The 23926-nt window shown below is 43.7% G+C and overlaps 3 protein-coding genes across 4 annotated transcripts in view; 2 read left to right on the forward strand and 1 right to left on the reverse strand.

Annotated features, from left to right (window-relative positions):
* Window positions 1–19393, forward strand: part of LOC125764706 (acetylcholine receptor subunit beta-like 2) — a 54745-nt gene extending 35352 nt beyond the window's left edge. The window contains exon 9 of the mRNA XM_049429239.1: window positions 19289–19393. Within this exon, the coding sequence (XP_049285196.1) occupies window positions 19289–19393 (105 nt within the window). The remainder of the gene's footprint in view (window positions 1–19288) is intronic.
* Window positions 6265–23926, reverse strand: part of LOC125764698 (acetylcholine receptor subunit alpha-like 2) — a 36938-nt gene continuing 19276 nt past the window's right edge. For both annotated transcript variants that reach the window (XM_049429209.1, XM_049429208.1), the window contains 5 exons: window positions 12433–12592; window positions 11519–11922; window positions 10640–10821; window positions 9702–9903; window positions 6265–8161 (listed from right to left, as the gene is read on the reverse strand). In XM_049429209.1, coding sequence (XP_049285166.1) covers window positions 7961–8161; window positions 9702–9903; window positions 10640–10821; window positions 11519–11922; window positions 12433–12592 — 1149 coding nt within the window. In that variant the 3' untranslated portion in view covers window positions 6265–7960. The remainder of the gene's footprint in view (window positions 8162–9701; window positions 9904–10639; window positions 10822–11518; window positions 11923–12432; window positions 12593–23926) is intronic.
* LOC125764692 (carboxylesterase 5A) lies at window positions 19380–21651 on the forward strand. The gene is made up of 3 exons (XM_049429199.1): window positions 19380–20505; window positions 20572–21199; window positions 21276–21651. The coding sequence occupies exons 1-3, from the start codon at window positions 19380–19382 to the stop codon at window positions 21424–21426; spliced, it is 1905 nt and encodes a 634-aa protein (XP_049285156.1). The 3' UTR covers window positions 21427–21651.

The following is a 23926-nucleotide window of genomic DNA, read 5'->3' on the forward strand; positions in this document are numbered from 1 at the left end:
AGTAAAGTTTCACTCTGGTTGCACTGCGTTGCCATATACTACAGCGTCGTCTAATGAAGATTTTAACTTTTGCTCCGAAAGTTTTCACATCCGACACAGGAGATAACTGATAACATCCCAATGCCCTTTCGCCCCCATTCCTTTCCCACTCGCTCCTACACAACAGACACACGTACTAAGGATGGATGAAATTTAACGAGGTGTTATTTTATGGCATCCTGGTGCAACTATTGCCTCGCTTCTGTGCTGCCGCGTCCCATTCTGGCTGCTGGTTCTGCTGGTTTCGTGCGACTCTATCGGCTCCATGCCACCAACTGACACGGGGACTTAATTGTTACTTTAATCTTAATCACACTGAGCGTAGTTATGCGGCTGTTGAGTCAGTATCCACCTGGATCCAGGTGTTGGCGCACTACCGATAGGGGGAAACTGTGCCGACAACGGGTTGTGGAGTCACAAACTACACCGCGTGGAATGAGGCATGAAATAAATATAAATTAGTAGTGCCGTTCCGTTTCCGGCGCAATGCAATTAAATTGTTAATTTTTCCAACCAACTCTGCCCCGAGTGCCATGAGTGTTTCCAGTTCAGATGCGTTCCTTTGACGTGCTTACCAACCAACGGTAGTGTGTGAATTTGTTTTTTTTTCCTTTTGGGGGGTTATTACTTCTTCCTTATATCATAATAATGTTTATGAAGTTGGTTCGCACCTTTTGCATTTTGCAAACAACTCGAATGCAGTTAAAAACAGTGGAACTCCATCTACGTGAAGTAGTTTAAAGCGCAGACGGTCTGGTATGGGGTGGGAGTTGTGGGGATAATAATCAAGCGGAAAGAAAACTTTTTATCCTCATGTCAAACAGTTAAGGGGGTGTGGTATGTTTGTGTGTGTGTGTGTAATTGTATGCACGACATGGAGCAGCGGTGTGGAGCATGGATCGTTAAGATAATTTATGAAGATAATGGTTTGTTGCGGATGCGCGGAACAGGAACCACGGCAGGAACGAACGACGCAAAAAGGTTTTTGGGGCAAAACCCGGTGAAGCTGTAATGTGTTTGCAGAGCCATAAGTAAAAGAAAGTATAATGATGCATATGGAAACTGGATCTACAAGAACGGCGTAAGACATTTGCGTCATAATGCATCAACCTTTTGACAGTAAAACTCGTTGTCTTGGAACAAAAAAAGACAAAGATTTAGAATGACGTTAACGATGTACGATGGGTACGTTTAGGCGAAGAACAATTTAATGCACAAGAAAAAAGTTCATTTTGTTACTTTTATCATATTTTGATGGTTTGATAAAGCAAAGGAGATTGATGTTTGTTTGTTTTAAAGGTATTTTTTGCAGTAATTTCGAGCTTATATGGGAAGGATGAACTTTTAAAAGTTAATCGTTTCCAAAATTGATTCATTTCTACGAGGAGTACGAGGAACTTACAGAGAATTAGACTCGCAAGAGTAAGGTGGTGGTGGTCACGTCATGCGAATGGCACCAGACGCTCCTTTTAGGTCGTCCATATTGGTTGGATTGGATTGGGTAACAATGTTGTTCAATCGTGAGCGTTAAAGCGGATCTCTGCAACAGGGCAATTTGATGACGAACAGCCATGAAGCGTGGACACTCTAAGAAGACGTACTTCAGTGTCTTTCGCACATATGGACATTCAGGACACTGCCACTCCTTGATAAGCCTCATATCCTCGAGGTGACCCTGGAAGAAGCCGTGTCCCGTTAGTAACTTAGAATAGAATAGAACTCAGGAATCTGGAATAAACTGACGAGTCTACATACACTCCTTGTGGAGTTGCAGCCAATTCTCTTTGCTATTGCTGGAAAGACACCTCTCATTCTATTGCCCTTGAAGTTCTGTGATCAAACACAGCATTAGGCACCAAGCATAACATACGAATTTTGTGTTTAAAGTTGCTATTTTTGTATTCATGTTCAACCGTATATGAAGCTCTATTAGTTTAACGTTGTTTTAGCGAAACTCGTATGTTTCCGTTCCCAGTGGATGTAAACGTTTGCCATTTATTTCCTACCGTATGGTATCCGATTTGTGTGAGTGTGTTAGGAATGTTTAAAGATTTCCATTTCGTGTTCCTTTTTTTCTTTTTCATTTCTGGTGCAGTTTCCTGTGTTGATCTCCCATACACAGTATGCATCCCGGACACTTGGCTATAAATGCGTCCGCATCACACACACACACACCGTCGTCCGGGAAGTGGTCCGGGAAGACCCAAGTGCCTGTCGCTATGCGCAGATGTGCTACTTGCGCTGAAAAAGGGTTTGCATTATTAATTTTGAAATATTACCATAGTGGGCGCTGGGATATTTCGCTCTGCGTCGTGTAACGTACAACTCTCGTGCGAATGATCAAGGTGCGGACGCTTGTGTGCGCTATTTTGCGAGACGAGCACGTGAGAACCAATATGGTGCGGCCACGGCAAAGAAGCAACCGAAGTGGTTGAGTTATTTTTCGGAAAGTTTGTACATTTCCCGACTCTCTCGAGCGCCCGTAACTCCCCGCCAAAAAGGTTTGCGCAACAGTTCCGGGGAGGGGGGGTAGTGTTGAGTGTGAATGCGTAACCATGAGTGCATCCAACTGTGTCTAAACGGTCACAGTGGCTAACGGGTTGATGGGTTCTATTTGAACACTGCACCGCACCGGTTGATCGGTTCCAGTCCATCCCGTTTGATGCCCGCACGGACCAATTCACGGACACCATGGACAGCCTTTCACGGGGTTTCACGTGCATTTTGGATGAGTGGTTCACATGTGGGCGCACGCTGCTCTACGCTTTTTGGTGCCTGCACAACATTTTTCCACTTGCGGGCCAGTGATTGATTTATGTGCTGCACGAAGGCATCTTGCGGTTGGCGTAGTGAGCCGGAACCGGAACTGTCTGATGTACATAGCGTTTGATCCCTGGGACTGGGTAAGCGAATTCGGGTGAATGGATTGATGTGCAACTCGTAGGCATCAATCAAGCGGAATTAGAGACGCCATGTACGTTGAGAAGCTGAAAACGGGAGGTGAATGTATTTGTGTGGTTTTTTTTTGCGAATAAAATGAATTTCTGTTGAAGTGTGTACGTCCATTTTTTACCATTTTTTGATCGTATATTTTAGTAACCAGAATCCACACTACAGGTAGGTAGTGGTTTTACAAATGCATCTTAATTTATCTACTTCAATGCTTCAAAGCTTTGTTTATTAATATTTAAAGAGCAAGAAATTGGTATGTTTTTTTGCAGAAGAATCGCTATCTTTCGGTGTTAACTTCAGTTAGTGGTTTTAGTAAACAAGAATAAAAGCTAGTCAGCTGATACTGCTGCTGTTGTTTCCTATTTTAGTGAGCCATATAAAGGTGATGAAAAATTTAAAGGACCATTCTGAAATCTATTATAAATATATGAGACTTTGTTTTGGGGTCCCAAAGTGGGGTTCGTCCTGCTGACTACTCGACTACCACCGGCAGAAGAAATGAGGACGATGAATAGAACATTTTGGCAAGTTGTTGCTATCCTTCGCAAAAGGAATTCAGCAGCTGAGACATCAGATCCCCGGTGATGACCCGGCGGCAAAACAATGTTGGTTAATATTTGAAAATGCAACTGGACAGTTTTCATGCCCGTTGGTGAGGACCACCAGAGGTATTTTTTATGGTCACACCTGCTGATTAGAAAAGTTATTCCACTTATCTTACCACCGGGTCATCCAACCGGTGGGAAAGGAAGCTTGTAGACGTAGGTAAGGAAGTTTTAGCATAGCTTGAACTAAATATTGACGCCTTCCAGACATGTAGCGGATGCCATTGAATGTACTTGCATTTATTCACGCCCATGGGTGAGTTCTTTGTACAGTCAATAGGGTGGAGGGAGGTCATACAAAACTTTCACCCTATTAACCACCATCGATTGGGGATTATGAGCATACATATTGCCCCGAGACAACAAAAGTGTGTGTGCGGTTGAGCGACCACACCAAGCTGCCAGTGTGTCGCGACGTCTCACTTGCGTTCGCAAAACTATGTCGGAATGAGTGTTCTTTGGCAACAACTTTTGTAATTACGTTGAGTTGGGTTGAACCGTTCGTTACCTACCGGATCGGTGCAAAGATGAGTCGCGCTGCAAGAAGCAAAATTGGCAGATGAATGAGTTGATTTGGCTTCCCGGTAGTGTGGTTGTCGGTAGCGATGTCTATATTTTATGAAACACCGCTTGTAATTGCTCGTGACTTTTGGATTGTTTTATGGGGTGTGTGGTCGTAATGGCTTAAGCTTACTTTTGGCTTGGTTGAAGCTTGGCCATAACTCGTCGTGTTCGCCATTTGGTTGCATTCGTTATGTGGATGATGAAGAGATGGGAAATCGCTGGAATGGTGTTGTATCATCAACTTATTGAGGTTGTTGAAAACACATTGTAACACAAGACAATAAAGATTACGTTCGCTCACATCGTGTTCGTGTGCGTCAACGAGATTCTCGTATGTATTAACATGGGATGATGTACTTTGTGACATTGAATTCCACAATATACGAGTATCATTATACATTTTTTGAATGTTTTTAACTTTTTATATCAACTAGTTTAAGACATGAAATCATGCGTTTTTGATACAAAACCACGTTAAAATATATTTACAAGCAGAATTGTAAATGATTCGGATATTGCTGTTGAAGGTTAGCCAGAGCTTTGAATATTTTATTTATTTAAAAAGTTTTATTCAAGATACCAAAAAAATCTAAATTCAATTTGTTGAGAGTTCCAAGAATTTCCAGAGATTAATGTATATGAAAGAGTCTTCTTAAAAAAAAAGATTTATTCGCTTAAAATAATTTTTATTCGCTTATCTGGTGGTTGAAAAATTTGAAAAGAAATATTGGTTGGGTATCAAAAATGAATAAAAACTCTGGAACAATCATATGACTAGAATTTTGAATTGGTTTCCGTTTTTGAACCCAATCTATAATGGTTGTAGTCAAACCGTGCATATATGATTAATAAGTAAAAACGGAAACATGAACAATTAAATGTGCATTTAGGACCTTCGAGAAAACGTGATTTTAATTTAAGGCTTGGGACGGTAGAAACCTTCACGAAACGACTTATTTATTCGTCCAAAAACTAATTACAATATTTTTACAGCAAAATCTCACCGATTAAAGTAATTTAAAGGTTTCTACATGGTTCATAGAACAGTCGAAAAGCATTCTCGTCCTGATAACATGATTCCCGCGAGAATACATTAATGTAGCAGCCGCGTTCATACCCGTAAAGTCACCGCTGAGAGGAACATTTCCCCGTAGCCATGGATGGGAAAATTGAACGCACATTCCCTAATTGCTCCCACAGCAAACAACAGCAGCAGCAACAACAACAATCTAATCATCTGCCTTTAACAGCTTCCGGGTGTGTAGGTATGACAGACACATCGTTGCCGTTACGTGCTCCATGATGCTCCCTTAATCGGTCTCCCGGTGATGACGTTATCGTTTTTTGCCGAATGATGCTCAATTTCAGGTTCGACGGTTCCACACTAACCGTCTGATCTAACGAGCTTGTCCCCATAATCGACAAGTTCATTTCATGCTGATGGGTTTCTTGGTTTCCGACTTCCTGCACGCGGCGCTGGCGCTTGCACCAGCGTGGATGTTTTATTCTTTGTTACGCGTATCACAGGAACACCTTCATTCCTGATGGCATGGCAGGCTTCCGAGTGACTGTAGTCATATTTCACCTGATCTGCACGAAATAATTCTCCACTCACATGGAAAAATGACACCATTTCTACGAGGGAAAGAGAGACAACTACTCCCAGACACGTGAAAGACACGTTGAAGGGAGCTTTCTTAGGGTTGGCAGTCGGGTCAACGCAACGGGTAGGTTGGTTGAGTTTTCGACGAGTGCCAATTTTCCCACAGTTAAAGCATCGTACGAACGCAGAACAGAGGTCGACCTGTTGAGATGGAGGGCAAACGAGAAGGCGTTAAATTTCCTCTTACCATTCCCGGACTAGATCATTTGACACTTAACCTCTTTTCGACAAACCGAACGCGAAAGGAATGGTGCGTTCGATAGTGTGTGGTGGTAGTTGAAAATCGTTCAACCATTTTGCACGTGTCTTACCAGGAAACGGAGTATACAAAGCTGTGGCGGAATATCGGGAATAGTAGAGCAGTTTGCTTTTTTCGGCATCACAACAAACAAAAGAAGATAAAACGAATGTAAAGAAAGAAAGAGAAAAAGTCCTTTCACGTTGGTGTGTAGGTGCGGATGATGTGTAACTCTTTTTTATTCTTCCTCAGTATGTGTGTGCGTTCTTTATTGTTATTTAGTCGTATATTTTTTTCATGTTTTTTTTTGGTTTCGCTTCTCTTTTCTCTTTGTATTACACTAGTTGTAGCAAAAGAACAAAAAAATCAGAACAAACACGCTACAAAACATTGTTCTCACTAGTACTGATTTTTTGCGCACGCACGTGTGTTTGTTTGATGATCGATTTTGGGTAAGTTAAAACGCATTCGATGTAACAGAGAGATGCTCCCCATCTGCTACACCGTGCTACTCTACTCTGATTCATCTTCTCCTTATTTTCTGCTTTATCTTACTTTGTTTCACCCCTTGAAAATCAATTTCCAACCTTTTCTGCTGCAATGTTAATAATCCTTCTAGAACTTCCTGTTCGTCTTTTCTTCCTCCTCATACCATGTGTTTGTATTGTTTAGCTTACATTTAGTATCTTTAGTTGAATGTTAATCTTGTTTCCAATAATTGTATTTGCTTTAGTTGACACACTTTGTTTACTGATTTCATACGGAGTCTTTTATGTTGTGTTTTGTTTTGGGGGAAAAACAAAGAATCTAGCGGAAAACGGGGTCGGTTTGGAGTGTTTTATGTTTTTTGTTGCAGTTCCCAGAATAAGGAGGTTGAGGTTGGTTTAACTTTTATGTTTTTGGGGATTCCTTGGAAGCAACTTTGTGTTTCATGCCTTGCAGAAATGCGCGAAAGTCTACCAACGGGCGAATAGAAAAATACAGTTCCATCTAGTCTTTCTAAGGGTAATTAGCGTGCATGCGAAGATTGCCCGTTTTTGTTCTGACACTTCTGGCTTTATTAGAGAGATAAAACTTAATACAAATGTCGCATGCTTTTGACACTCCATACTTTTATCGCTTGAAAAGAATTTTGTTTTCGATCACTAACCTTATAGGAAACAGATTGAAAACTCCTGGACGTTGTCTAAATACCTCTTACTAAGTTACATTAGAACAACTCAACCGAAAGATGTGGATGCCGTGTTTTGTATGAAAAAGTTCTTAACGATTGAAAGGAAGAAGTTTTTTTTTGTCGTGCGCTACATCTAATTTGGCTTGTATCTCATGATCGCTTTTGTATCGCTTTTTGGCTTTCCATCCACTAACAAGTAACGCAGATCGTCGAATTGGCACACAAACAAGAGATCATTCGTAAATCAACACCACCCAAAAGCTATTGTTTTGCGTAGTTTAGCATCTCGTACGGTTCCGGTGCCTGTCTAGTCTGACGAAAACGAAACTATGTACGCTTGGAAGCAGCGACCGAACACATTTAATCGTTGGAACGCGACGAGATAGAAACGGCACACTAAAATGCAACGACCATTTAAATTACACCGAAACAGTGACCACAGACAGCATGGATCTGGTCTGGTCGCCTCGGACGCACATTCATTCGCCAGTGAGTTTATTTTACCCACGACCGTTTTCTTGGCCGCTGCTGATGGTTTTATGATGAGAAACCAAAACAAAACAAAACACAAAAAAATAGTATCTTTCTCGTAACCGAAACTGGTAGAGTGTAGTATAAATATTTGTGTCTGTGTGTTGAAGTTTTAAAAAATTAAAATCAATCGCCCGTTAAACCCTGGGTGCGAAGCCACAGTCGCGCGGAACACGTGGTGAACGCACCATCCCTTAGGAGCGCGTATCCTTGACGGTAAGATTGAACAGCTTCTGGGCGATAATGGAGTACTCGATGTCAATCGGTTTGGTGTCATCGTAGAGCGATGGGGCCTCGCACAGGATCGCAAATGTGCCGAATAACGACGCTATCGTGAATAACCATAAAAACAAACGATCCAAAACCATCGCCACAAAGCCCCAGTCTTGGTCTTCCTGCATCAGCGAGAGCGGGTGAATGCCGGCCGCGTTTCAGTGTATTATTAACACAAAGTTAAATAACAGCAAACGGAAACACAAAAAAAGGGGAGTACAAAGAGAAAAAAATACAAGTTATTCGTTTCACCACCGAAAAAGTAGTTAAGAAAGTTGCGTTTAGTAGCGTTTGGGAAAATATTGTTATTATTTGTTGTTGTGGTGGATTTTTTTTAGGGGCAACGATAGATTTTGGTTGTTGAACGGTGTCCCGGATTCGATGGTAACCGGTACGGCATTTTGGGTTTTTTGGTTGTGGTCAAAAAGTTGTTTTATTCCGTTTGCCGCCGTGCAGTTGTGTTGTTGATGTAGGTTTTTTGTTGTTATTTTGTCCATCCGATGGCCGGTGCAGTAAAGACGTTTTGTGTTGGTTGGTTTTTTTGTTGTTGACCCCCAATTTTCACAATTCGAAATTCCATTTGGGGTAAAGCACCAGAAAGAGAGAGAGAGAGAGCGCGATAAGGGCAGCCATAGATATGAAAAGGAGCAAAAAAACACAATCATCATTAGCATCGGAGTGGAGTATGCGGATGTGAAACGATTTTCCTTGGAGGTTTCCTCAAGGAGAAAGGTGAGGTGAGGGGGAAGTGGGAGGGATTTCCCCCCCATCACAGTTACGGGGTAGCTTACAGCGGCAGTAAGCGTAAAGACCGATTGTGCCGGTAACGGCCAGTACAAAATTCAATGACACTAACGATGGTGGCGGTAAATGAATGGGTGGATATAAATTTTCCCCGATAATGGACCTCGAGAAAACCTCGAAGAATGTGTTCTTCGGAAAAGAGAGCAAAAGAAAAAAAAAAGAACAAAGAAAGTAGCAATACCAGCGTATCGAAACTGTCGGGTCTTTCCACATCGATACCGTATCGAAAGGGGATCGGATTAGTGAGCCTGATTCTTGAGGCGAAAACGGAGCTTTTTCTTTGGAAGAGAGGTTGTTTTTTTTTGCTCTCCAAGAAAATGAACTTACGACACACGAGTAAGACACACGGGACGGGAACATTTTAAGCAAGACGAAAGATTCCTTTTGAAACAAAAGGTAGGAAATGAATTTGTCCGCAGCTCGATTCGATTGTGGGTGGTGTGGGGTGTTCTTTTTTTTTGTTTGGTCTATCTGTTACGATTGACTTGGAGGATTGCCACGAGAAGATTAGTCGCCTATTTGTGGTCACAATATGGTAGAACGCAAATGCTAGATTTAACCTGCAAAGAAAGTTTTCGTTGTGCGGAACTGATTGTAATCTGTCTTTTGTGGCTTCTGTGGTGTTGTTGATGTGTGACCAACACCGCAAAACCATATCGCCAATTTTCATTAAATTTAATTTCTATTGCTAATGTTTCAATGCAGACAATAAGCAAATAGGTGCATGGACTGGTAAGCAATATGAAAAACGAATTTCAAAAAAAAAAGTTTTACAGAAAGTTTTGCTTAAATCAAGTTATACGAAAGAAACACGAAATCATACGAAAAGCCACAAACACGCGAAACAAAGATACGTACCGCATTAAACTCATCCTGCCGTTGCATGTGATGCTGTATGAACATCACATTGTGGATGGCTTTCTCCAGCTCGAACGGATACTTCTTTCTCGGTGCGACGTCACTGAGCGACTCATCCAGTCCGGACATTACCGAGGGCAGCCCATTGTAGCCACCCAGCCCACTGAGCCCACCGCCCAACGCACCGACCAGCCCGCTGAACCTGCAACACGGATGAGTACCAAGAATGGGAAGAATGGACACGATATGGCGATTGACTAATTAAAGAAACCCATAATCGGGGCAGCATCGATCGAGACATTTGGGCATTGGGCGGTGAATCATAATCTTCCACGTGGAGCTGGAGTTAAGTATTCGCACGTGAATGTAGTTCCCTTGCGGGATCAAGAGTAATTGCATCTTTGTATGGCGTGTTCTTTTACTGAATGATCCGAAGAGCGTGCAAACGTTACGGACTGGGCCGCAATCCACTCTTTGTACGGTGGTACCGGATATCTCAATCCATGCTCAACTCCGGTCCGAGTGCCGAAGACGGTGAAGATGAAAATATTGCCAAGGATTAATTATCGTGTTAGTGGCAATCGTGTCGATATCGGATCGAGGCTGGTGAGCAATGGTCATTTGTGTCGGTAGTTGGAACAAAAACTGAAGCTCTTTCTTTGTGGTTTCAATAGCAGAATCCAGAACATATAATAGCCACACGTGTTGTATATAGTTAATTAATGTTGAATCTTTTCGCAACGTTGTTAAAAAGAAAGTATTTAAATACATTCACATCTCCGCAAAGCACTTATGCTAAGCTCCATCAGCCCAGCAAACGTTCTCCATTCTTAACATTTAATCCTTCATACGGTATAATCCGTTCTACAGTTAACTCAACTGTAAACTTAACATCGTTCCATCGTCCTAGCCTCTAACACGGAGTAAAGCATACGTACCGATTAGTGGCTGTCGTTGAGTGTAGTCCGTTGCATCCACCTGGTCGTCCCTGCATGTGCCGTATCGAGTCCGGGCTGGAACCACCGGAGTTGGGTTGCATTTGCGAGTGGGCGGCCAGGGCAGCACCAAATTTACTCTTGCTGATTTTTATACCATAGTTAATCTTGTTTGCTGCCAGCTCCTGCACGAGTAAAAAAGGGGTGAAGAGCACATTGGTGAAGTTGCAAGAACACAGTAGACACAACAACTGAGATAAGCTGAGATAAGTTTTGTTTTTGATTTTCTGTTTCTTAAAACAGCAAGAGTTAGAATAAATATCATAATACTGTGCTGGATTAAATGAAATATAATAGGCCTGATAACTTTTGCAGAAAAATGGACAGATTTCCAAATAAACCTTCTTACAAGGAGTTTAATTTATTCCAAGCCTTTTTGGTCAATACGTGGGAGGTTCTTTTCCATTCAATTTATAAGAAAAGTGGGATAATCCTATTCAGTTTTCTTTTGATGAGTCTTTGAAGACCTATTGGCCAAAATATCCAGTTCATTCCCGGTTTGTTCTATGGTCACATTGATCTGAACAATTCCTAATGTGAATCTTCAATATCTGGAAAATCGCAACTTTAAAATATATCTCTTGAGGAATCGATAATGAGCAATTAAAGCTGTCATTAAGTAGGGTAGAAATTAAATGCGCTTGATACGATAATCTGTATTAGTAGTTAATGGAATTCAGTAAATCTTTTACCATCTTATCGTAGCAAGAAAAGGTAATCATTCCACGGCTCCACTGGCCTTCTTTTTGCTCCACTTTATTCCTCGCTTGCAAGGATATGTAATTACGTATGTAAACGTATCGAATCGGTCGACGGACTCACCTTGAGCAAATCGTTCGGGACTCGCATCAGTAGCAGCTTGGGCAGGCGCAGTATGAAGAACTTCCGGACCCAGGGTGCCATCTTGTGAGTGCTCGGCTTCCGGTAGTGTATGTTGAGGATAATGATGGTGATCACGACGCTCAGCCCGACCAGTATCATGGTGAAGAGCAGATACTTGCCGAGCAGCGGTAGTGCCAACGAGGTCGACGGGATGATTTCCGATATCAGCAGGAAGAACATGGTTTGCGACAGTAGGATGCTGATGCATAATGCAATTTTTTCACCCGAATCGGCCGGCAGATAGAAGACCAGCACGGATAGGTACGAGATGCCGACACACGGTATGATCAGGTTCACCGTGTAGAACAGTGTCTTGCGTCGTAATGTGATGTTGAAGAAAATGTCTGCCAAAACAAAAAAAAACGGGAGGAAAACGTAAGCGTTTGTGTAGCCACTGTGTTAGCGGGTGCTTTGCAATATAGATTCGCACCAGCACGGCCAGTCAATGGGGTGCAGCATTTAAAATGACACCCAAGACACTCCAATGGGCTATCGTTGTGGAGTGCAACGTATGCGGCAATCGATGGTTATTGCTTGCACCCAACGGCCAACCGTGCTATCGGTGCAACGGAACTAGCAAAGAAGAAAAAATAGGCGATGGCAGAATGTGCAGCTAAATGTGTCCGGTCGAGCGAGACGACAGTTTGATGAAGAAAATGGTTATTGGAGGTTAAGGTGCACGATGCCGAATTACAGTGCAACGTCTGCATGGCGGACAAGCCAACAGGACCCATAGTGGACCGTGTGTTGGAACCTTTTTTTTTGCTAGAAAAGGGGAATGAGTATGTGGATGACTTTTTTCTTCTGCTCTCGGCCATTCTTTTGTTCTGACAATGCATCGTCGATACGCTTACCTGGGTACGGTTCGGCACAGCATGGGTAGTATTTCTCGTGGCGCTCTGCCGGTACGCCAAGAATGTCCCATTCCACGCTGGGATAGTACTCGCGTAAATCGATTCCAATCTTCACCATGTTGTCGCTGTTGTTCAGTTGATTTTTATGCTTCAGGTCAATCTGTGGCAAAATGGATAAAGAGAGAGAGGGTCAAAGTGAGTGAACGGAACGGTGAGGATGGATGTTTTTGTTGTTGCTTTTGTTAGTAAATGGAACCACTCGGACATGGGAAACATTGCAGATTTATGTGTGCCTGAACCGGAAGCTGTACGCGCGCTTACCGTACCATGGTGCCGTGGTGATGGGTGTGCTGAACAATGCAATGACAATTCCAGTGCACTACCAATCACTTGATTGTACCGACAGGTAAAACGATAAAATAATGGATTGGAAGGTGTTTCACCGCTATTGAGAACGTAAAGGTGCGGTGTGCCATTGTTGTGCATGCCACTAAACGATGTAAATCTTTTATGTCCTTCACTTTAACCGCACAGTTTCTTTAAAGTACGAGTTTAATTTTTACATAACTTTTAAGAAATAGTTTTGAAAAATATTGTAAATTAAAAGAATTCGGGTTTAAAACTAAAAGTAGGAGTAAAAGTAGATTTTGTGATCAAATAATTGTTATTTTGTAGACGTTCTTTAACAAACTATTTTATAGACTAAGGCCTTATACAGGCAAACATTATTGGAACATTGTTGGAAAGAAGCATTTTATGTTAGAGCTTTAAAAATTCTTTCGGAATGCTTTATAGAATAAATTTATACGATTAAAAATAAAAAAGTGATACTTTTGGGATGATTATTTAACTTGAATATTCCATAAACCCCGATTCTTTCGCTCAACATTTGCTGAAGAATGCACATGAAATGCATAGAGTTTTAAAAGTTTGAGCTAGTTTAGTAAATTCAATGCATCAATGTCAAGTTGCGTTTGGAATGTGAAAGCTTATCCCATTACTTATCCATCAATGGTGCATCTTATCGTTGACAGCGGCATGTTAAAAGCCAGATTCCCTTCCGTTAAGTAGTTTTCCCTTCTCGGTGTAGAACTACTTATCCAATGGCGTAGCCGCCTGCAAGTACATGCGACTGTCACAGAAAACAAATATACACTGAATGCAAAGTAAATACATCTGCTGCCAGTGCAAGCACATCTTCACTGCACCAATGATGCGGTGCAGTTTACTGCAGCCCATCCTGATTGCCCCCGGGAACAGAGCGGAAGACCGGTGTGTACCATTCGGCATGACATAAGATAAACATTCGATCGCAAACGATTGCACTCAATCAACTGTCAGTGTGTGGGCATACGTTAGCGAAGGTTAGTGAGTAGCATTAACCTTCATCTTCTTCAGATTCTGATCGAATCAATAAACGTCGGCCCAGGGAGACTTCATCGTGCTTCGGGGTGCAGTGTTGTGTCGGGGAGAATGAAAGCAATCACTACCACACCGGCATCACCGGCAGAAGGTGATTGATCGATGAAAAACTAACCGTAGCTCGGGACGTGGCACTCGCCATCACCACTCATCCGGCTGTCCCTTCAGTAAAAAATCGTACAGGTCGCAAGAACTGTGATTTTTTGTTTGATGCCACTGCTGAAGAAAGCTGCCACATTCTTCTATTTTCCTTTTCTCAACTTACCCACTTTGGCGCTCGTCAAGAGCTGATGACTGCTGGGCACATGGCGTGCTCATCGAGTTAAAGCCCGGTGTCTCGAAAAGGATCATCCAAAAGGGATATCTTGAGCTGCAATTTATTTTATCTACACTCACTTGGACACCGCACTGCCCTCCCCATTCTGGTCCACCCATTGGGTGTGTGTGTGTGTGTCAAGGCATTGCCATTCGACATTGCCATTTGCCACCTTTGGATCGTGTACAGTTAGCTTCGAATTTATATTCAATTTACCGAGTGTCGTAAATTTTTATGTTCCATTTCATCTTCACTTTTATTTGTTTTACACGGTCCCAATCTGTGAGGTTTCATGGGGCGAATGTACGCAGCCAGGTGATCCCCCCCAAAATGGGCCGAAAAACTGTGCTACGGTTTCAATCTCCGCTCCGGGAAAGTGGAACGGAAGCGCTACGAAAATGGGTCTTCGTCTTCGGGCTGCCTTCCTGTGTCCGTTGTCGAAGAGAAAGCCCGAGCGCACACATAGACAGTGGTGACCAAAAAAGGCGAAACAGAAGCCACAGACCAGACCAGGCGGCGAATAAACGCAACATAAAGAAATCGAAACGACCCAGGACGAAAGGACAGGATATCAATGTGTGTATGCCATATCTTTCAGCCATAAGTCCTAGGTCCCTAGAATGGGTTTTTTCCATTCTTTAACTGACTGCCAGGTTTTGCCGTTTTGCCACATTCTCCATTGGGGTTCCCAATGTTCCATCCCGAAATGGCTAAGAAGCTTGCAGGCGAATCGGTATCCACTTTTAAAAAGGGAATAAAATGATGCACAGCAGCAAAAAGCTTTCTTTTTTTCCTTTTTGGTCGGCAAAACGGCGTCCGAGTAGCATTTTTGGGAAAGAATGTTGGGGATCTTCATTCCCGGTTCGCTTCAGTTCGTTCCCAATAACTCTTAAAAGGGGCACTCACAATCACACGCACACACACACGCAGAGTAAGGGACACATTCCCAACTCTATTTCACACTAAACACTTTTACACTGTTGCAGTGTTTTAGACCCTTTCGAAAAGCGATACTACTGCTGTCCAACATTCTAGTGCGTTATCCTTTTTCCAGGTTTTCGAGGAGTTGGGTCCCATTACTAGGTTTTTTGGGGTTGAAAGATTCCATGTTTTTTTGTTGGTTTTCACATTCTTCTCCTTCCACGATAAACACACGTACTTTATCAATCCTTTCCAGAACCGATAAACAGAGGGAGAGAGAGAGAGATAAAGAGAGAGAGCAGTAAAAAGGATCAAAGTAAGAAAGGTAGAAAAATCTTCGGAATTAAGTAAAAAATGGAGCGGTCTATTTTTTTACTTCCACTTCGCATTTTCCACGTACCCGTTTTCCCATTGACAAAGGATTGTGAAATTATGCGTAGCAGGGGTTTTACTTTTTTTATTTCTGCGGGACAACTGCTGGGTGATCGGGTGGGTGGAAATTTCTTCATGCGTACCAGGGTCATTCTTATCGTCAAGTTGTCAATGATGCTGCCGTACACAGAGAGAGGGGTCCAGGGGATTGGGGACATGTTTTATGTTGATGAGCATTTTTTTTGTTTGCATTATTTGGTTTTTGGCTGTCACCATCAAACAACACCTTATTCTCTATTTTTCTGCATCATTTTTCAATTCGTTATCTCATTCGTAACATGGTGTCGCTTGATGGATCGGTGCAATGTTTTATCACTTTTAAGCCATACAGATTATGGGGTATTTTGGGGGTGCATATATTTGAAGAACCTTGTTCGGTTGTGGTCTTGTCGAGTTTTTTTTTTCTATCAATACATTTATTCTCTGTTTTTTGGTCATGTTGGAAAAAGAAAACAAAATTTTTCAATTTCCCAAAAGTCAGTACTGGGCCCAGTGTTGTTGTCATTAATATTGGTCTGGTGGTGATTTTTATTTATCTATATTATACAGCTGCTAGCAGTGGGTGCAATTGATACGAATGATGTTGACATGAATTTCGATTCGTCTCTGATACTGGGTTGAACGAAAATCGTAAAATACGCTATCAGCTTGTATTATTGCACGCTTTTGAATGGGATTGTTTTGTAGATGGCGGCATTCATACCATTCCGGGACCGCGTTCAACATTATGCTTTGGAGTTGGTCTGAAGCGAAAAATAGCAAGTCAGGAGGTAGTGATTTGTTCGTCTTAAAAAAAACACACACATACCAAAGCGAACAACAGCCAAAAATCGCGCACCGTATGCTGATAAAATGTGCGATCCGTTCGTGTGGTTCGTGGTACGATCGTTCCAGCTGACAAATGATTGTGAGTTGAAGTTGAAATGGAACCCCTTTTTAGTTGCGTGCCAGAACACTACCTGCCAACGGTACAGCAGCATATTTTCTCATACCTGCCTTCAAACATCGGAGACGTTTAAGATGCTGCCGACGATGCTTCCTTTCCGTAACGGGTAGGGGGGCTAGATCTGACGGTGAGCCATAAATGTATATTGTGTTCGGTACCGTATGCTTTCCATCCGGACGGCATAACTGTATGGCTGTCGGAGCGGGCAAAGGAAGAAGGGGCTCTCTCTGTTTGGGCTCCGTACACCTGCCAACACAAATCTCCCCTTCGCTCCTCAGCTGACCTTTGGTATTCCGCAAGCTTCCTGCCAATCTCTGGACTTTTCGCACCGAATGGGAACCAATTTCCATGCATACAAATATGAAATTATGAAAATCGCCACCATCCGGCCCCACGTGGCATGGAAAGGAGGGGTAAGAGGAGGAAGCAATGTGGGCATGATTGGAGCAGAACGGGTGCAGCAACAAAAAGGGGAGAAGGGTCTGCGTCTGTGTAGGAATTCGAGCATTCGAAATGAGGTCGCATTCCGAGCGTTGGCGCGCTGGCGAACAGCATTACACAATTTTGGAGGTGCCCTTGACGGAAGGGATCCGGAAATCATAAAGTTTCATGAATATGAAACTGGTGCCTTTATCTTAGCGGCTGCCTGCCTTATCACACCTACCATCATCGCGCAGCACAGTTTTAGTGGGTGGGCGCGGGTGCGAATGGACGTGGAAGCGAATAGCCATTGAAGTTATGTTGTTTCACGAACGTTTCGAGAGTGCCACCGATAAGGCTGCATGTGTCAACACATGCGAATGGGCCCGTCCCGTCCCCCGTGCTGGGAAGTTTTTGAAGTGCGGCACAAGGGCGGACGGCCAAGGGCTTCTTCGCTCGGCGATAACATTCTCTGCACGCGGCTGGCCCGATTTCGATTCGTTTCGCATTCTACAAATCATGACAAATCGAGGAGCGTTGGAGCGATTCCCCGGAGTGGCATTCTTGAAGTCTGCCCAAGCCGAGAATGGCCCGGCCGGACCAGAAGTACTCAGCTGGCAAATTGGATTTGGAATGATTTCCAATAATCCATACGATCGGTTTGCGTTTGGTCGATGTTGCGACATTCGGAGGTTGTCGGTTTTTGGGTTGGAAAACAAACGCCCAACACCCAGGAAGGCGGCGTGATCCTTTTTAGGGTGGTTTCTAGCGGGATGAATTATTAACATGCAACACAAGCACGGAGCGTTGGCTAAGGTGCTGATCGATCTAGTGAAGCTGGTTGGAGGTTGTTCTTGTGTTTGGAAAATAGACTATCGTAAAATTTGATTTCAGAAAAACACACTCACATCTTACTAATGCAGGAAGCATTAAGTTACGAATGGAATTTAACGTGTCGGTAAAGTACTTTGGAATACTTTAAGAATTGTTGAAAAGAGATGGTGTATGTGTCTGTGATCCATTGCGCTTAATTGTACGACATGTTCTGTCCAATCGCGATATATCCACTATAAGCGCAATATAAGCATGTGTAGCTGACATTGGCAATCCTTTTAATTTCGTTTTACATCTGATAGTATCGGATAGATAGATGGTGGACTGTTTTATTTATGTCGCTTCTAATTCCGTATTTATTGTGCTATCTGATTACACCATAAATTGCCATGGTACGAATGAGCTGCTTAACGAGTGCAATAGGCTGCTTATCTTCGTCTGGTTTGGCTGAAATTCTTACCGACCGCTTGGGTTCTATCCACCCGGTGACTCGTTTGGCGATCTTCGTCGAGAAGTAAAATGTTCCATAATAAAACTGCCCAAATCTAGCGGAAGTTGTGTGCTACCGAACAGACATTCACACACACATACATACATACACATGCAGGATTCAATAATAACAATAAAAACAAAACTATGTCCCTAACGTATGGTGCAAACAATCTTGTCCGTATCGTGATAACCCCGGAATCTGGAGCGAGGCTCTTACAGACGGCATGCGGCCGGTATACGGTGATGAGCCCTGTCTGGTCCAAGGGAATTGGGTAATAAAAGTTGACCGAAGGAGAAGCAAAGACTCGTAAAAAAAACTTACACCAAGCTTTGGCTCCGAACGCGAACGAAAGCCAACGCTACGAATCTCGAACCACTAAAAGCGATGGATAGTTGCCGGCGATTTGTACATAGTTGAACTTTTGTTTTTGGAGTTCTTGGAGCGGGGTAGAATGGGGGGAGGGGACGCAACCCTAGGAGCAAGACTTAAATGGCAAGGTAAATAAAACATGATGGTGGAAAGCGTCGGCAAGTGGTCGGTTTTATTCGAATGCTTGTACTTATTTATTACGTTCAATTTACGTTTTGCATTTTTTGGGGCGTTGCAATTCGTGCCATTTCGGGTAACGTTTGGAGCCGTTTCACTTTCACACGTACGGAAAAGGGGAGATCTTTTTGCAATAAAATGGAACGAATGCGCGAAAGCGGTTATTTTTAGCCAAATCAGCGTAGAATCGTTGTTTTCGGACACTTTTGTAGGCTAACACTTGCTGATTCGTTTATCGCACCAAAGAAGTGGTCTTCGTTCATGCGTGGAAACGATAATAAGGAAGCCAAGGGTACGTACATTCACTGCATGTTCTCGCAGCGAAGTAGCTTATAAAGCAGATAAATAGAAGGGTTACCAAAGCATTCCTCGAAAAGAAAATAATAATTTTAATATAATATAATTTCTTCAAAGCAACACTTGAAAATTATTAAATTTTTGGACAGATTTTTTTTTTATCAACCTTCAATAAAAATTCTGAATACATTTAAACTAAAGACATAGAAACTTTTTGCTTCACCCACAGGATCGCATACTGATAAACGAAAGAATAGCAACAACCAGCAGCTACGATCAGCAGTTGCAGTTTAGGTTCGGTCAAGAACTCAAGCATCAGCATGGCGCGGAATAAAGTTTTCGTACAGTTAAGCGTTGGATTGTGTGTGCCGCTTCTTCTTGGTCTGCTCGTGATACCGTGTGAAGCAATTGTTGGAGGTATTCGATCAGCAACACCTCCGCTCGATGATCCGGTTGTGTTCGTGCGAACCGGTGGCCGTGCGGCCCGAGTCGAAGGATTGAGAAATCGCGAAACGGGACTCTATTCGTTTCTGGGCATTCATTATGCAGAATCGCCTACCGGGCAGAACCGTTTCGCAAGACCCCAGTATCGGCATCTGAGTGGAGACATTAATGCGACCCGTCATGGTTCACCCTGTCCACAGCCGAAATCCGACAATCCGTACCGAGTGATTGGACACGAAGATTGTCTGCTGTTGAACATTTTCACACCACAAATGCCGGACGAGACGACGGGATTGCCGGTGGTGGTGTTTATTCATGGTGGAGGCTACCGATATGGGTCGGCATCTCAGTATGGTGCCGAGCCACTAACCGCTAACGGAGTGATCTTCGTACCGATCCAGTATCGGCTCGGATCGTTCGGCATGATCGGCGATGGTAGCCGTGACGTGTCCGGTAATTTGGCACTGCTCGATATGGCGACGGCAGTACGATGGATAAAGGACTACATTGGATGGTTTGGAGGTGATCCGGCACAGATCAAGCTGGTCGGACATGGTTCGGGAGCATCCGCTGCGATGGTACTTGCATCGGCCACTATGGCACGCAGCTCCGTCACCGGTGTGGTCGCTATGTCAGGTTCGTCTGTGCAACCGAACTCGTACGACCGAGAACCACAAGCATCGTACCAGGAAACTACAATGCGCCATAGATGTGCGGCTGGAAATGAAACCGAGGTGATGAAGTGTCTGCGCGACAGGACCACCGAGGAGATCGTGCTGATGGATTCGGAGCTACAAACTGAGCGTTTCAGTGGCGAAAAGCTTATCAACGGAATGTCTCCACAGGCTGGTGTAAATCCTGTCGTCGAGGAGAAGGATGATGGGCGGGGATTGTTGGGACTTTTGACAGACAAACCGGAGGCAATGCTTCTCGCTGGGGACTTTCCCAAAATCCCACTCCTGATCGGTGTGACGAAAGATGAAACGGCAAATGCGATCGATGGTAAGTGTTGACAGGGAGCCGTGTACGCAATGGAAGTACTGTAATTTCTTACTTTGTACTTTTTAGTGAAAGAGATTCAGTCTGTGTTTAAGGGACCTACGAATTTCCTCAAAAAAACGACCTCATTGATAGGACTGGAAGGATTTCTAGATGTAGAGAAAAGCGTACAGAGCTTAGGCAGCGTCGGGGGCGTTCTTAACCTGGATAAGTATCTCGAGATACCGAGCGGTTGGGATACGACACAGATTTTGGGTAAGTTGATGGAAGCGACAACCGATGCCGTGTTCAACCTACCCGCCGTAGTGTCCGCCCAGGCATGGAGCAAAAGCTCGAAAGCTTTCGTGTACAGCTTCGAACACCGTTCGGACAATACGCGAGGGCGCGATTTCCTGTCCGGGCTTCCGATCGTAGCTAAGACGGGCAAAAATGGAGCTAACGATGGACTGGTGGCACATGGCGATGAGTTGGGCATTCTGTTCGACACGCACGATGTCTTCGGCAATCCGACCATATCAGCTGCCCTCAAATCAACGAAAGACATTAACGCACGGAAGTCGTTTGCTTCGTTTATTGCGAAGTTTGCGTACCTTAACATGAGCAGCATGCATCAGGACAACGTGTTCAAAAGCTTCTCCAGCAAGGGTACACCGTTCGTGAAGGTCGGCGAACAAGTTTCTGTGGGTAATGACTTCAGGTGAGGAAGGGAAAAAAATCCCGAGCATTGGTACTGGTGAGGCGACACTAAATGGTCCATATGATTGCGGTTACAGATTTTGTCAACTATCCATCTTTGGGGCACAGCTGGAGGCACTGAAATCAATTTCCTGCTCGTTCCTGGGCGAAGGGCTTGGCTCCGTCAACAAAGTGGTCGGCAATGTAGTACCCATTAACAAAGTGTCCGGATTACTGTTCGGAGGATAGTCATTTCGAGAGACACAAACGCAACGTTTATCGTACGTAAGGAGAAGAAGCCGAAACCAAACGACGATAGTGACCGTTTTTATGATGTACATCCTTTAAGACGCCAGAACGGAACGGAATACGTTTCGGGTTTCCTTCCGGTGGCAATCCTAACTTACTGCTCTCCCCGTTCCGATGTTGGACGGTCGCGTAATAAAGTGTACTTGTGTGGTACATAAAACTGCAGTTTAGCGCGAATGTTGTAATAAAATTTCACAATAATTTATTAACGCTGATAAATGAAGCGATTGTGGCAAAACCCGCCACCAGCCACGGTTCTCGGTTCTTCAGGGGTTCGTTTCGGTGCTGTGCGGACGGTGAAGTTTACTGTTGTTTTATGTCGATTCACCAACCCATCTTCACCTGCGTGCAGTGTTTTTCCCTGACCCTCCGCTTTGTGTTCGCGCCCGGAAAATGAAAGTTTTCTCTTAGTTTTATGCCGCGACCGTACGGTAAAGTACGTTTCATTTGATTAACAGTGTAATACAGGGAGGCGACGTCTGTTTTGGGGCTTGGGATTTTCGGATAGTGTTAGGATGAAGCTTTTCGAACATGAAAACTCGTGGCATTCAAATCGTTTACGGCGAGTAGTTTACTTACGAAGATGGACGAGTTACGTAGCACCGTAGGGGGGAAAGAATAAATCCCACCAATCTTCCTATCTCGCTTGCTCCCCATCTTGTGTATGCATCACTTTTATTGCATTAATATTAGAACAGTTTTTCTTTTCGCAAAGGGGCGAAATTCAATTTAAGAGTGTATCGGCCAATATCGTTCTTTCCCCCGTTGTGTGCCCTTGTTGTGTGTTGTTCAATAAAAGTTCAATATACCTAATGTGATACCATTTGCATATTGCATGGCTGTGCCCGCGGATGCCTGGCATTGTACCGTAACCGTGAAGGTTGCAACCTTCCGGAACCCAGCCGAGCTCTTTTATGTTACAAACATCTTGTACCGTTGGCATTTCGGCCTGAATGGGCGTTTAGAGACTTTGCAAAGCTTTGAGAAACTTTGAGATGCACAAACTGCACACCACGTACGGAGCAGAAGAACTCTGCCACTCCTTGGTGAGAAGTTGGGAGACAAAGAAATTTGTTGGCTCCGACTCAGACTTCTGCAACGCAGATCTGACGCGTTCGCATGGAGAGACACCGACATTGTAACAGACGCTCGGAGACGCCCTTCTTTGGCTATTCCTTGTGGACATTCTGGCGGCGAAAGTGGCGAGGTTAGCATTCTCGAGGGAGCGATACAGGGGGACCGCTTCAGCAGTTGAATTGAATTACACGGGCAGATGCAATTTAATGATAACACGAAAGCATAAATAATGCTGCCGCCACTAGCCTGCCAAGCAAGGAAGCACAAAGAAAGCGGTCTGTTTGAAGCTATAGTGAAAGCATTCCAGAAGGGAGAGAAAGAACTGTTTGGATTTTTTTCTTCTTTACTGTAAGACTTTATTGGGTGCCGGTTACGAGAAAATGCAGATGCATCTTCCGGATGTTGTTTTAATACTGAAAAGGGTAATGCATCGACACAAACGTAACTTCGTCTAGTTACTGTGCAAACTTCAGGGAACTAACTAGAACTCCGGAAACTTTACGCATGAAACACTTCTTCTTCTTCTTGGCTTAACGACCTTACAGGTCACGCCGGCCATTTCTGGCTTACTAGACTTATTTTACCACGTAGCCGGATAGTCAGTCCTTGCTACGGGGGAACGGTCCGGATGGGATTTGAACCCGGTCCGGCCGTGTGGACTGGCGCCGTTTATCACATGCACCACCGGACCGCCCCATGAAACACTATCACGCATGAAACACTATCACAGTCCAATTCGCGAAGTCTTTTCGCATTATGGTGAAACGTAACCGTGCATTAACTCGCTGCTTTGCGCTGTTGTTGGGTAGTAAGTTTATTTTTACGCATATTTTTCACAAAATGGCAGTAAATTCAATTTCCAACAATCTTTTCTACGTTTTAAAACGATGGGCGATTGATGTGGAAAGGGACGACGCCACTAATTCGCGAAACATTGAGAAACAAAAGCAACTGCGATAAGGCAATACGGAGAACATGAGAAAATGAAACATACGCCTAAAATATGCTATACGACAAGATGTGACACGATAAGCAATTCTGGGGGGCATTTTTGGGGACAGCGAAGTCAGTGTCAAGCTCTACGAATGCTCAGCTGGTCGAAAAAGCGGATCATCAGATATGCGCGATAAATGGCCAGAGTACTTAACTGCCGGTGAAGGCAGAGATCATGTGAAGGACATTCCCGTGCCAGAATCAAGCGGTTTTTTTTAAAAGCGTGAGTTTACTCGAACAGACGACACCCAGGATCTGCTCGACAGAGAAAAGATCTGTAAACAGGGGTCTCAGTTTCCCGGTAGCAAATTACACACCATCATCAACTTTTTACTTATCGTACAGCGAGCTAGCGAGAAGCCACAAAAAA

The sequence above is a fragment of the Anopheles funestus genome, chromosome 2RL (assembly GCF_943734845.2).
Source record: "Anopheles funestus chromosome 2RL, idAnoFuneDA-416_04, whole genome shotgun sequence".
NCBI lineage: Eukaryota > Metazoa > Arthropoda > Insecta > Diptera > Culicidae > Anopheles > Anopheles funestus.

Bases quoted from the DNA above. Each gene is read 5' to 3' on its own strand.
- LOC125764692 (XM_049429199.1), top strand. From the start codon at position 19,380: ATGGCGCGGAATAAAGTTTTCGTACAGTTAAGCGTTGGATTGTGTGTG. The intron at 20,506-20,571 runs GTAAGTGTTGAC...TGTACTTTTTAG, and splicing joins AACGGCAAATGCGATCGATG to TGAAAGAGATTCAGTCTGTG. The intron at 21,200-21,275 runs GTGAGGAAGGGA...TTGCGGTTACAG, and splicing joins TCTGTGGGTAATGACTTCAG to ATTTTGTCAACTATCCATCT.